The sequence below is a fragment of the Chiloscyllium punctatum genome, chromosome 2 (genome assembly GCF_047496795.1).
Source record: "Chiloscyllium punctatum isolate Juve2018m chromosome 2, sChiPun1.3, whole genome shotgun sequence".
Lineage (NCBI taxonomy): Eukaryota > Metazoa > Chordata > Chondrichthyes > Orectolobiformes > Hemiscylliidae > Chiloscyllium > Chiloscyllium punctatum.
In genome coordinates, this window is record NC_092740.1 from 46,148,409 (window position 1) to 46,162,898 (window position 14,490).

At 39.9% G+C, this 14,490-nt stretch overlaps 1 protein-coding gene across 3 annotated transcripts in view; it reads left to right on the plus strand.

Annotated features, from left to right (window-relative positions):
- Positions 1 to 14,490, plus strand: part of znf366 (zinc finger protein 366) — a 63,251-nt gene that overhangs the window by 14,088 nt on the left and 34,673 nt on the right. For 2 of the 3 annotated variants that reach the window (XM_072581866.1, XM_072581884.1), the window contains exon 2: positions 9,503 to 10,801. In XM_072581866.1, the coding sequence (XP_072437967.1) occupies positions 9,524 to 10,801 (1,278 nt within the window). In that variant the 5' untranslated portion in view covers positions 9,503 to 9,523. Of the gene's footprint in view, positions 1 to 9,319; positions 9,385 to 9,502; positions 10,802 to 14,490 lie in introns of all 3 variants that reach the window. The other variant, XM_072581875.1, reaches the window with a different exon arrangement.

Sequence of the window (14,490 nt, forward strand, 5' to 3'; positions counted from 1 at the left end):
CCTTTAAATGTTTTTGTGATTATCTTGTGTTTATGGCACTGATTCATCACAGCATCTCTCTTTTTCTTACCTTATCATCATCTCTTATAATCTTGAATACTGTAGTAGGGATGTCTTGTGTCACAGTGGGTATGATTCCTGTCTCTCGACCAGGAACTCAGAATATGAGTCCCATTCCAGGCTATGGAATGGCTATGGAGAGTGCATTCATAACACAGCCAAACTTCCAAGTATGGAGGAATTTTTTGAGAAAAGATTGAGTAGGATGGGCCTGTACTCATTGGCATTTAGAAAAAAATGGGCTTATTGAATTGAATTGAATTGAATATATTGTTACATGTACCGAGGCACAGTGAAAAGCTTTTTCTTGCAAACAATAAAGGCAGATTACATAGTTAAGTAGCATAGGTAAGTAAATAATAGGTAAACAGTGGCAGAAACAAAAACACAGGTACAGGCGAACGTTAAGAGTTTGTGAGTGCATTCAGTATTCTAATAGCTGTAGGGTAGAAAATGTTTCAAAACTGACTGGTGAGTGTGTTCAGGCTTCTGTACCTTCTCCCCGAAGGTAGAGGTTGTAGAAAAACATTGCCAGCCTTTCCTTGACAGTGAGCCTGGTTGATGGATTCTATAGATGGGAGGTTGGCCCTTGTAATTGTCTGGGCTGAGTTCACCACTCTCTGTACCTGTCTCCGAGCTTGAATGGTACAGTTGCCATAACAGGTAGTGATACATCCAGATAGAATGCTCTCAATGTCACAACTATGAAAGTTGGCAAGGATATTCGCTGTCATGCCATATTTGCTCAGCTGCCTGAGGAAGAAGAGACATTGTTGGGCCTTTGTAACCAGTGCGTCCACATGAAGAGTCCAAGAAAGCTTGTTGTGGATGACCACTCCTAGGAGCTTGACATTCTATTGGAACATATAAGACTTTTAGGGAGCTTGACAGGGAAATTCTAAAAGATTGTTTCCCATTGTGGGAGAATTTAGGATCAGACAGCATAATCTTAGAATAAAAAGGGCCACCCACTTTTAAAAGAGAGATGAGGAGAAATTTATTTTCTCATTTGGTAGTGAATCTGTGGGAGTTTATTTTACTTCAGAGGGCTGTAGAAAGTGAGCCATTAAGAATATTTAAGGCTGAAATAGACAGATTTTTACTCTGTAAGGGAATCAAGGATTATAGGGAAAAGGCAGAAATGTGGAGTTGAAGGTTATCAGATCAGTCACAATGTCTTTGAATGGTGGAGCAGTCTCAATGGGCCAAATACTCCACGTTGACATCTATTGCTCTCATGCACATGCTTAATCTATTCAGAGATGTTATTATACACCTCTAAAGCAGGTGGGACTTGGATCTGGGACTCCTGGCTTAGAGGTAGGGACATTACCACAAGAGCCCTCCTATTGGTCATAAGTTTTACCCCTGCTTATTAGCAATCTGCAAATCCTTCCAATATGTATATAGCAGGGTGAGCCTTCTGGTCAATCATGCTTGAGTTGTGTGTCACAAGCTATAGCCTCTGGCTTCAATCTAAGGACCTGTTCAAGAAAACAAAACAAACTTAGCAAAACAGACATAAGCATGTACTTTGCTTGCTTTATGTATCTTAAAATGGAGGACATGAGATTAGGTTAGATTCCCTACAGTGTGGAAGTAGGCCCTTCGGCACAACAGGTCCACACTGATCCTCCGAAGAGTAACCCACCCAGACCCATTTCCCTCTGACTAATGCACCTAACACTATGGGCGATTTAGCATGGCTAATTCACCTGACCTGCACATCTTTGGACAGTGGGAAGAAACCGGAGCACTTGGAAGAAACCCACACAGACACAGGGAGTACATGCAAACTCCACACAGACAGTCACCCGAAGTTGGAATCAAACCTGGCTCCCTGGTGCTGTAAGGCAACAGTCCAAACACTGAGCCACCGTGCCCTCCCGACATTTTCAAAGTTACTAATTTTGCCAGCTTTCTTCTTTAATTTCTCAGCTGTGGTGAAGACCTCTGAATTAACCCCACAGTGGCTGGTATCCCATCACCAAGTGATCCTTTATTTGTACCTGAACAGAGCTTGACTATAGTACTATCTTATACAGAATCAGGCACCAGAGTGTCAGTATCTCATTTTTTTATATGTGACAGCTGAGTCTCCCTGACTGGACCAGATTAACAGACCCAATCAGGGAAGTCATATTCTATGCAGTCCAGCTGGCTAATCTTACCACAATCACTACAAACCCTAATTTCTCAAACTCCCTAGTTTGTCATTTTCTCAAAACATGGAATATAAAACGTTGTATTTATTATCACAAAGAACATTTGGAAATTGTGATGTGAACTTTAATCTACAAGCATGCTTCCAAAACCTGGGTAGCAGAGTCATCTGAGTCTTTAGGGGATGGTTATCCTTACCCTTTTGAAAATCACCCTATGCACTTTTAAGGGTATGCTCAGAGTTATGGCCAACAGTGACACTGGCAAATATTAGGCTGAAGTGGCAGAAGTGCTAGAATCTTGAGGGACAAACGCTGAGGATATTTTGAGAAGAGGAGTGGTGTTAACTTTAGGCACTCATGGGGAAGGCAACAGAATGGATTCTTTTCAGTAATTATGTTACACATTAAAGTTTAAAATGGGAGATACCACTGAATAACTAAAGAAAAATGCACGTGGTCACGAGGTGTAGAGAAATGAACAGAGAGTATGGTCTTGGGTACATCACCACTACACTTATAAAACACCCAAAGACATAATCAGCTATTCTTCCACTTCCTTCATGAGAGTCTTTGAATGACAATCACTTGTGATTTGTGAAACCCACAGCCCACAAAGTACCACTGTTAAATCCAACCACAGTGTGACTCATGAATCCAGCTTGTTGCCCCTACCAGCACTTTGATGATGTCAAGGAACTCTCTCAGCAGGTTCATTGATTGATAGTGCTGCCCCAAATCCCAATAAGTGGGTCAGAATAAAAGATGATGCCCCTACCGACAGTGGTATTACTTGAGATTCCAGCTCTTCTAATAACTTCACCTAAATTATAAAGATGCCTATCCTGCCAAAGCAGTCAATACTACAATGATATGCAAATCTTGAACTCGGAAATACAGAACTCTATTCAAGTATGTTTAAGATACCTGTAGAGATCCATTTATTATCGCTTATTTGTAGACAACATTTTTAGTATCAGCAAAGTGGCTTTTAATTAATATTAAGGGTATTTTTTTTGCACTCTGTTTAGAAACAATAAGATTCAATCTTGTTTGCTATGTGGAATTTGATCAACTTTCACTTAACTCATCTCATCCAGGATAAACCTTGCTCCAATTCCCTTCAGTGACCACTCCCTCAAGAGCCCACCTCTCATGCCCACCCCAGGAGAGAGGGAACATTTTAACTGTTCCAACTCCTGATTAATGTTACCAATAACCCTTTTGGAAGCTTGAGTGTGATATGGTAAAAATTATGTACATACCCACAATTTTTAGACTATGAGACTGTAAGATGCAGGAACAGAAGAATGTTATTCAGCCCATCAAATCTGCTCTGCTATTCAATAAGATTATGGCTCATTTGAGATTTGATTCCCTCACTGATTAACAATCTGTCTGTCTCAGTCTTAAATATGCATAATGATTCAACATATACAATGCAGTAAAGAATTCCACAGATATAGTAGCCTCTGAGAGAAAAAAATCCTCCTTGTTGATGTTTTAAATAGATGAGCCCTAACTCTGAGTCCCAGACTCTCCCACAAGGGGAAACAACTTCTTCACATCCACCCTGTCTACGTTGGGTTCCAAGAGATCAATTGTGTTAGAAGACTCTCTAGTCTGAGGCAAAGACAGATGTTTCTGTGACCAGCAGTGAAAAATCAGAATGGTGTGTTGCCTCCCTGGTGCCAGGATCAATGATGTCTCAGAGAGGGTGCAGAATGGTCTTGAGGGAGACAGGGGCCAGCAGGAGGTCATTGTACACATTGGAACCAATGACATAGGAAGGGAAAAGGACGATATTCAGAAGGGAGAATATAGAGAGTCAGGCAGGAATTTAAAAAGGACATCCTCGAAAGTAGTAATATTTGGATTACTCCCAGTGCTGTAAGTTAGTGAGGGTAGGAAGAGGAGGACAGAGCAGTTGAATGTGTAGCTGAGGATCTGGTGTATGGGAGAAGGATTCACATTTTTGGATCATTGGAATCTTTTCTGGAGTAGAAGTGACCTGTATAAGAAGGACGGATTGCACCTGAATTGGAATGGGGCTAAAATACTGGCAGCTGCTCAGGAGGAGGTGGGGGTGGTGGTGGTGGTGGAGGGTGGGGGGAGGGGGGGAGGGGGGGGGGGGTTCCCAGTGAGATAGTGAGGAAAGAGATCAATCTGAGGCTAGTACAGGTGGGAAAAGAAGCGAGTCAAACAGTCAGGGCAGGCAGGGACAAAGCAGAGAATAAGGTAGGACTGATAAATTAATTTATTTCAATGCAAGAGGCCTAACAGGGAAGGCAGATGAACTCAGGGCATGGTTCTGGGATATCGTAGCAATTATGGAAACGTGGCTCAGGGATAGACAAGACTTGCAGCTTAATGTTCCAGGATACAAATGCTACAGGAAGGATAGAAAGGGAGGCAAGAGAGGAGGGGGAGTGGCATTTTTGATAAGGGATAGCATTACAGCTGTACTGAGGGAGGATATTCCTGGAAATACATCCAGGGAAGTTATTTGAGTTGAACTGAGAAATAAGAAAGGGATTATCACCTTATTGGGATTGTATTATTGGTCCCTAATAGTCAGAGGGAAATTGAGGAACAAATTTGTAAGGAGATCTCAGTTATCCGTAGAATAATAGAGTGATTATAGTAGGGGATTTTAACTTTCCAAACATAAACTGGGACTGCCATAGTGTTAAGGGCTTAGATGGAGAGGAATTTGTTAAGTGTGTACAGAAAAATTTTATGATTCAATATGTGGATGTACCTACTAGAGAAGGTGCAAAACTTGACCTACTCTTGGGAAATAAGGCAGGGCAGGTGACTGAGGTGTCAGTGGGGGAGCACTTTGGGGCCAGCGACCATAATTCTATTCGTTTTAAAATAGTGATGGAAAGCCTAGATCAGATCTAAAAGTTGAAGTTCTAAATTGGAGGAAGGCTAATTTTGACTGTATTAGGCAAAAGGTTTCAGAAGCAGATGGGGGCAGAAAGCTGTTTCTTTGGCAAAGGTAAAGCAGAAAGCTTTACCTTTGCAGGTAAAGAAACAGCTGGAAAATGGGAAGCCTTCAGGAATGACATAATGAGAATCCAGAGAGAGTATATTCCTGTTAGGGTGAAAGGAAAGACTGGTAGATATACGGAATGCCTGGATGACTAAAGAAATTGGTTAAGAAAAAGAAGGAAGCATATGTCAGGTATAGACAAGATAGATCGAATGAATCCTTAGAAGAGTATAAAGGAAGTAGGAATATACTTAAGAGGGAAATCAGGAGGGCAAAAAGGAGACATGAGATAGTTTTGGCAAATAGAATTAAGGAGAATCCAACATGTCTTTACAAATATATTAAGGACAAAAGGGTAACTAAGGAGAGAATAGGGCCCCTCAAGATCAGCAAGGCGGCCTTTGTGTGGAGCCGCAGGAGATAAACAAGTATTTTACATCAGCGTTTACTGTGGAAAAGGAATGGAAGATATAGAATGTAGGGAAATAGATAGTGACATCTTGAAAAATGTCCATATTATAGAGGAGGAAGTGCTGGATGTCTTGAAACACATATAGTGGATAAATCCCCAAGACCTGATCAGGTGTACCCTTGAACTCTGTGGGAAGCTAGGGAAGTGATTGCTGCACCCATTGCTGAGATATTTGTATCATCGATAGTCACAGGTGAGGTGCCAGAAGACCGAAGGTTGGCTAACGTGGTGCCACTGTTTAAGAAGGGTGGTAAGGACAAGCCAGGGAACTATCGACCAGTGAGCCTGATGTCGGTAGTGGATAAATTGTTGGTGGGAATCCTGAGGGACAGGATGTACATGTATTTGGAAGGGCAAGGACTGATTAGGGATAGTCAACATGGCTTTGTCAAATCATGGAATACAGGGAGAACTACCCATTGGACCGAAGGGTCTATTTCCATGCTGTACATCTCTATGACTCTATGACATTTGGAGACAGAACTGGCTCAAAGGTAGAAGACAGAGGGTGGTGGTAGAGGGTTGTTTTTCAGACTGGAGTTCTGTGACCAGGATTAGTGCTGCATCCACTATTTTTGGTCACATACATGAATGATTTGAATGTGAATTTGAAGAGGTATAGTTAGTAAGTTTGCAGATGACACCACATTGGAGGTGTACTGGACAGTGAAGAAGGTTACAACGGGATCTTGATCAGATGGGCCAATGGGGTGGTAGAAGTGGCAAATGGAGTTTAATTTAGATAAATGCGAGGTGCTGCATTTTGGGAAAGCAAATCTTAGCAGGACTTATACACTTAATGGTAAGGTCTTTGGGAGTGTTGCTGAACAAAGAGATCTTGGAGTGCAAGTTCATAGCTCCTTGAAAGTGGAGTCACAGGTAGATAGGATAGTGAAGAAGGCGTTTGGTATGCTTTCCTTTGTTGGTCAGAGTATTGAGTACAGGAGTTGGGAGGTCATGTTGTGGCTGTACAGGACATTGGTTAAGCCATTTTTGGAATATTGCATGCAATTCTGGTCTCCTTCCTATTGGAAGGATGTTGTGAAACTTGAAAGGGGTCAGAAAACATTTAAAAGGATGTTGCTGTGGTTGGAGGATTTGAGCTATAGGGAGAAGTTGATTAGGCTGGGGCTGTTTTCCCTGGAGCATCGGAGGCTGAGGAGTGACCTTATAGAGGTTTATAAAATCAGGAGGGGCATGAATGGAATAAGTAGACAAAGTATTTTCCCTAGAGTAGGGGAGTCCAGAACCAGAGGGTATAGGTTTAAGGTGAGAGGGGAAAGATATAAAAGAGACCGAAGGGGCAACTTTTTCACGCAGAGGGTGGTACATGTATGAAATGAGCTGCCAGAGGAAGTGGTGGAGGCTAGTACAATTGCAACATTTAAAAGACATCTGGATGGGTATATGAATAGGAAGGGTTTGGAGGGAAATTGGCCGGGTGCAGGCAGGTGGGACTAGATTAGGTTGGGATACCTGGTCAGCATGGACGGGTTGGACCAAAGGGCCTGTTTCCGTGCTGTACATCTCTATGACTCTATAAGTCTCCCGAATATCTTCTATGTTGCAATAACATTATTCTCCGAAACTTTGATGCATACAATCCCAATCCCAATCTACTTCTCATAAGAAAATCCCTCCAGACCTGGTATTAACCTAGTGCCCATTCTCTGCATTCTCTCCAATGCCAGTGTATCTTTCCTTCGATGTCGTCCTTTTAACTGTACATACTTTACAAAATCCACAAGGAAGTTTCTCAGGTGTGTCACATGCAACATTTTGATGTGGATCCCAAAACAAAGCTGCAGAGACTGGCCCACGATTGATGATGAAGGACTATGGGAGTTGTTTTTCCACTTTCCCCTAAGTGCATTGCTAAGTGAGATTCATGGTGGTTGATCTGATGTGCCTTGCATTGTCCTTTCTGACACAATCTTCACCTCTTCACTTCATTCATGATTCAACCAGCTCTTGGTCTCCTTTCTCATGGAACTCCCTGCAATCCTCCTCCCCTCCCCCCCCCCCCCCCCCCCCCCCCCCCCCCCCCCCAATGTTATGCTGTTGTTTAATGATGAACTTGGCTTGGTAGGAGAAGAACCAAAAGGAACAATTCAAGGGTAAAGAACAAGGGATTCCACGTTGCAAATTGCAAGCATTGTTTGCAATCTACTTTATGTTTCTACTGTGTGGCACCCTGGTGAGGATGGGTGAAGTCGTTCCCCTCTTCTTAACCCTCTTAATTCGTCATAACCATTTTCAACACACAGCTATAGCATATTTCAATCTAAACATAGTATGTGTCAAAATTGAGATGTTTAAAATTTTGATGCTGGAAGTCAAAGATTGATAGTCAATTTTTATCATTATTAAAATAGCTTTTACACAACACACTTTCTATTGAACTCACAGATGAAGAATTGACTGTGAATGATTTATTCATATTTAGTAACATATGCACTTTCTCTCACCAACTGGCTCCCCATTTACAAACTCTCAATGTAAAGTAACATTTCTTACTTTGCACATGTTAAGCAAGAATAAAAGTTATTTGAATAAAATGTGATGTAGTCTCACCAATGCCTAACCACAATCCACAAGGCACATGTCCTTGAGATATTTTCAGGAGGAATTTATTTAAATGACTAATGCCAAAATTTAAGGCACATATTACATTTAAATATTGTTCCAAAAACTCCAATCTATTCTTTTAAACCTTTAATGAAGCTACTTAGCATTTCAGATCTGTGCATTAAAGGAAGCATGCCACAAATATTCTTCAATAAAGGAACATGATCAAGCTTAATAAATAATGCTACTTGCTGAAATTGCAATTAAGCGCTTGTATTTACTAAACATTTAAATTGGAATTATGACGCCTTGAAATTCAGGTGATTCATGTCCTATCTCGAAAGTAAGGCCTACCTAACTAAATGATAGGAAGCTGTTTTCTGTATTGATTCAGCACTGAAGAGTTGAGGACACATTTTAGTTCTTCCATGAGGGCATAGTCAAGCCATCCAAATCCAAGTTACCTGAACTGAATTTCACTTTTCTTTAAGGTAGGGTCATAATTTATCCCTCTTGCTGGTTAGCTGGTAAATGGGGTCATACTTTTTCAGCTATTCCAAACATTCCAAGCACAATTTGTAAGGTTTGCACAATAGAACTTATTGCATCTTTTTATTTGTGTTCGTTATTCCCAATGCGAACCAAATCAAGGAGCAGCATAATGTTAGAAACAAAGTAGAGAATGACACTGCCGGTTTTTCATCATATTTACAAATGACACACAGTTCCTCTGCTAAAATTCACTCTGTTATCACATTTGAGAGACAGCGAAGTAATGTTCAAATTCTGTCAGCATCATTTTCCAACGTTTCTATTTTATCATGGTAGGTGTACCCATCCCACATAAAATGAATCACCAAGGTTGCGATATGTTATCACAAAAAAAATTAATATAAAAGGGGACGGTATATATGTTAAATTAAAAGTTCTTACACAATCTTCTTATTTTTCACTATTGCTACATGGGCTTTTACTCGTCTTTCTAGTAATCGCTCTGTTACTTCAATTTCTTTCAAATCCATTCATGTCATCAATGGGTTTCCCATTGGGAATATTCAGACATATGAAGTTCTTGGAGGAGGAAAGCAAAGACCCAATCACCACTAAGGAAACCTGTGTAAAAGGTAATCCGTCAGGATGTCAAACGGGTGGTCAATTTTCAATTACCTCTTTTGTACTATTGTTGAAGACCAATTTCATTGGAAAAGATTTCATTTTTGACATTTTCTTTTCTAATTTCAGGAAAGAAGCTGAGTGAACATTATGGAGAACAAGATGGCCGATCCATACAGTGACGACATTCATATCTCCAGAGATATGAAAGAAATCCCGACTTCTCCACACTTCTCAATGCAGCCTCTCCCACTGACCATTAAACCAAACAAATGCATGGGTTTCAGAGACTATGAATCAGGAATTACATATTCTACAAATGACATATCTACAGTAAATATAGAAAGACTCACTGCAAATCCTGAAGGAGGATCACGTAAGAGAAAAAGTACCCCCACTAAAGTCATTCATACTGTTCATTCAGAAGATTTACTGACAGAAATCGATGAACCTGAAGACATCAAAATGGAGTTGCCCTCACCAAAACCCATGGCTCAAATGATAGACTTAAGTAATGTAGGGTTTCAGTTGTTCAGAACTTTTGACCACCTCAGTAATACAGGCTTGAAGCATGAGTCTATTAAGCATAATTTAATGTGGCCTACCAGTCCTCTGATGATGCATCCTTCTCGAGCATACTTTTCCAATGTCACTCCAGACTTTATGTTCCCTTTTGTTATGGCACCATCAAATTTGCATTTTAGGTATCCTCTTCATCAGAATGGTCCTCTAGGAAGTCTGAATGGTGGGATACCTAGTCGTGAAGAAAAGAAGAACACAGTTGAACGGGTTGATGTTAACATTCAAATTGATGACAGTTATTATGTTGATGTAGGTGGCAATCAAAAACGCTGGCAGTGCCGAATGTGTGAGAAGTCATACACTTCCAAGTACAACCTGGTAACACATATTTTGGGACACAGTGGTATCAAGCCCCATGCTTGTTCCCAATGTGGAAAACTCTTCAAACAACTGAGCCACCTGCATACTCACATGCTCACGCATCAGGGTACTAGACCTCACAAGTGTAATGTTTGTCACAAAGCATTCACCCAGACCAGCCATCTTAAACGACATATGATGCAACATAGTGATGTGAAGCCATATAATTGCAGCATTTGTGGCAGGGGCTTTGCTTATCCAAGTGAGCTCAAAGCCCATGAAACCAAGCATGAGAATGGTCGAGACAATATTTGTGTAGAGTGTGGACTTGACTTTCCTACCCTAGCCCAATTAAAGAGACATTTGACATCACACCGTGGTCCTACATTGTATCGCTGTGATGAATGTGAGAAGACTTTCCAGTATCCAAGTCAGTTGCAAAATCACATGATGAAACACAAAGATATCCGCCCATATATCTGCACTGAATGTGGCATGGAATTCATTCAACCCCATCACCTCAAGCAGCACTCTCTGACTCACAAGGTAGGAATTATGTCTGAAATAGAAAAGGGATATTTAATTAATACTTTCTCAAAGATTATGACAGAAATGTTCAAAAGATAGAAAACATTTGCAGAGAATTTACCTTCTGAAAAAATAATTTAACGATCTTGTCTATATTTACAATTGATTAGATTTTAACTAGATAAAAATGTGAAAAATTATAAGGTATGAGGACACAGAAGGAAATCGGTGAGCAATAATGCAAACATTCCTTTTCTCGCTTGTATAATTTTGTTTTCCCTTGAAGTTAATGGCTTTTTGGGCTAAGAATGGAGGGAATGACTAACAGATACAGAGGGAAGAGTTTAATTAGTTAGAAGTGTGGTGGGTGGGGGTTCCATTACCTTCTCACCTGTACCCAAGGTGGGAGCAGGTCCCTCATTCAAAGACACTCAGTGACTGATCAAAGTACCCAGGATTGGACAGAGAAAACCTGCTGAGTATTACTCCGCTGACCTTGCTATCAAACCCTTTCCTATGTAATTCCCAACAACACATTACCTGCTAGTCAATAATGGCCCTAGGTCTTTGGTGGGATGTAACAGCAATTGCAGCTTCCCTCGTGATAGAGCTGCTGGTTACTGATTGACTGGTGGATGGGACATCATCTACTTTTGGAGGCCTTGACCCTGGAGGGAAAGCATGTGTTTCTACAGTTGTGCATGAATGGCACTGAATTTGGCAGGCTTTCCCGGTTCTCTCAAGATCTCTCAAGCTGTTGGGTAGAACTTCCATCACCTCCATTAAATCCAGCCTGAAGGCACAGACAGATAAGTCCATGTTGGCAGAAGCTGCAAAATCAATCATACTTCACCCAACAATCCTTGAAGGATAGTTTTGTAAAACTCAAAAGTTTATCATGAGAAGGAAATTTAAAAAAAACATTTTGCTTTACTGCTGATATGGGGAGACGTCACTATTTTGTATTATAATGAAAAGAAACATTGTATGGATTGAACAAAATTAACCTAAACATAGCGTTCATCCCGCATTCTCACTCATTAATAAATAAGGATTTTTATTTTAATCATCTCAAAATGCCCAAACTACTTTGGGAAATCACAAGCACCCAAGAGTGTATTTAAGGCGAGTTATAAATTTGTAACATTACAGAGTAAAAATGACCCTGATACTTATTGAATACAATTGAGTTTGAGCTGCATGATGTAGGGCTGCTTTCAATATGAATTGTCTAACTTGAGCTGCATTGTTCTGCCTCCTAGCAACTGAAACAGATTCCCACGTAAAAGGTAAATGTAGAAATATCTTAATCATTGACCATCATATTACTCAATTGCAATATCTTGTTTCAACACAATGGAACAGATTTTGCTACGAAAGAGAACAGCATCTGAATGATGCATGCTATTATTCATGAAAAAACTGGTTAGCAACTTGTAACGAGGAAAGCAAGTTGCTGTCCTGATGAATTGTTTCACCATTACCTATGGAAAACTGATATCACATGCTTAATCTCGCTATGAATATCTTGAATTTGTTGCAATAATGAACAATTGTTCATTGAACTCGAAACAGAAATTTAGCTACAGTATCTGATAAACTAAACAAATTGTCAGAAAAACCCATCTGGTTCACTAATTTCCTTTAGGGAAGGAAAATGCCATCCTTACCTAATCTGGCCTACATGTGACTCCAGACTCACAGCAATAAGATTGACTCTTAACTGGCCTTTGGGCAATTAGAGATGAACAATAAATGCTGGCTCAGTCAGTAACATCCACATCCCATAAATTAATAAAAATATCTCTGTATAGGAAGATACAGACTTAAAAGTAAGATGTCTCATATTGTGAATTCTTTCAGATGTTAAAATTTTATATTTTAAAAACATTTCTGTTTTTCCTTTTTGTTATTTTTCTCTCTTTTAATGCAATCTGTTATTCTCTGTACTTCCCTTCTGTGACTGATTTGATATAAAATTCATCCAAGTCAACTCAACATCTATCTCAGGCCTCTTTCTGTTTAAATCTAAATCCCTTCAACTAATTTGTCAAAGACATACTTCTCTTGACTCATTATACCCTGACATCACGTTTTTTTAGTACAGTGATAGTGTCCTTACCTCTGAGTTAAAATGGCAAGGTTCAAGTCACACCTGCTCCAGAGATGGCCTGAGTATGTTAATTAAGCATATCTACACCAAGGTTCCAGAAACAAAGTTATTAAGTCGCACAGCCAGCATGGTTGGAGGCAAACTTTTTGTTCAACATAATTATGCACAATTAGACAAAACCTGTCTTGTTCTGCATTACAAATTACGATAGACACACGTTGCTTCACATTTGGTCTTTTGTGCTCCAAATACCACAGTTCAGTTCATTCATACCATGAACTCCCAGCCTGATTTCATTGGTATTGGGTGCCTCACCTGAATATTGGAACTATGTCTTGAAAAACCAACATGTCTGTTTTTCAGGAATTGCATCATTTAAAATTCTGTTTATGGTTGATGGTTGGATGCAATCTGTACTGATTAAAGCAGTTGGGTCTGAAAATCAATTAATTAATATCATTGTGTATTCCTGCAAAACTACTGTAAAAATGGCAAAGTCAGATTATACTGAATACAAGCTTTCCCCCAGATTTTCTCACTGGTCTGATGGACGTGGAACCCCCAAACAGACCATGGTCATAGAAGATTAGACATAGGGTTGGTTACAGGAGACTCCATGTTCTGGGTATTCAAGGAGGACCAGGGAACAGTGGAAGTGCTAGGATCACATATGTCTTGGTAAGACTGATAGAGATGGAGCCCATTGAGTGACCAGGTCATGATCAAGGCCTGAACCCTGAAAAGTGGTGCCAATGAATTTTTAAAATATACATTTTCCAGGAGCATTTTTCTCAGGAGACTTTCTGGGTTCACTATTGAGCTATTTCAAGGAAGGAATCCAGCACCCTTTTCTGAATGAGCAAGCATTATCAAATTTTCCAGTGTGTCAGGTATCTTACAAATGTCCCATTGTCTTATGAATCCATTCTTGGGATTGGTAGTAAGAAATCATTGAGCCTGAAGTGAGCAGTAGTGGCAGTCTCTGATGACTTGATCCTGGGCTAGTACTCTGGATCACCCGCTAGTAGCTTAAGAGAGACAATATATTTATCAGTGATAATGTTTACAATTTCAAAAACATTCTCTCATCATACTTGTTCTACCTTTGCAAACAAAATTCAATTTCTATGAAATTTACACCTAAATTCAAAGTATTCAAAGAATTAGCACATTGACAGAAAGGAAGTTTGCAATAGTTATGATTAATAGTTTCTGTTTATTGATGTTGAATGTTATATAACATAATAGTCCTTTTTAAATGTTTTACTGGGACTTTTTTCCTCAAATTCAGTTCTCCTTCTGATGTGCCTTTTGGTTAACTATGTTAGGCCGCACAACATGTAACACAATGAGTTATATCCTTGTTCAGACAGATATCCTGAGATTTATTAACAACACTTTTTACATGGCATTAATATCACATGCTTCTGCAGCTGTACATTGCATGCATAAATCTGACTGAAGAAGCTACACTGCCTGACCCCATGATACAGGAAATGGAGATAAGGTGAACATTTTTATACTGGACTGACACACATCATGATGTTGTGTAATTCTCTGAAAGGTACAGGTCTATCTGGTCATCATACAACAC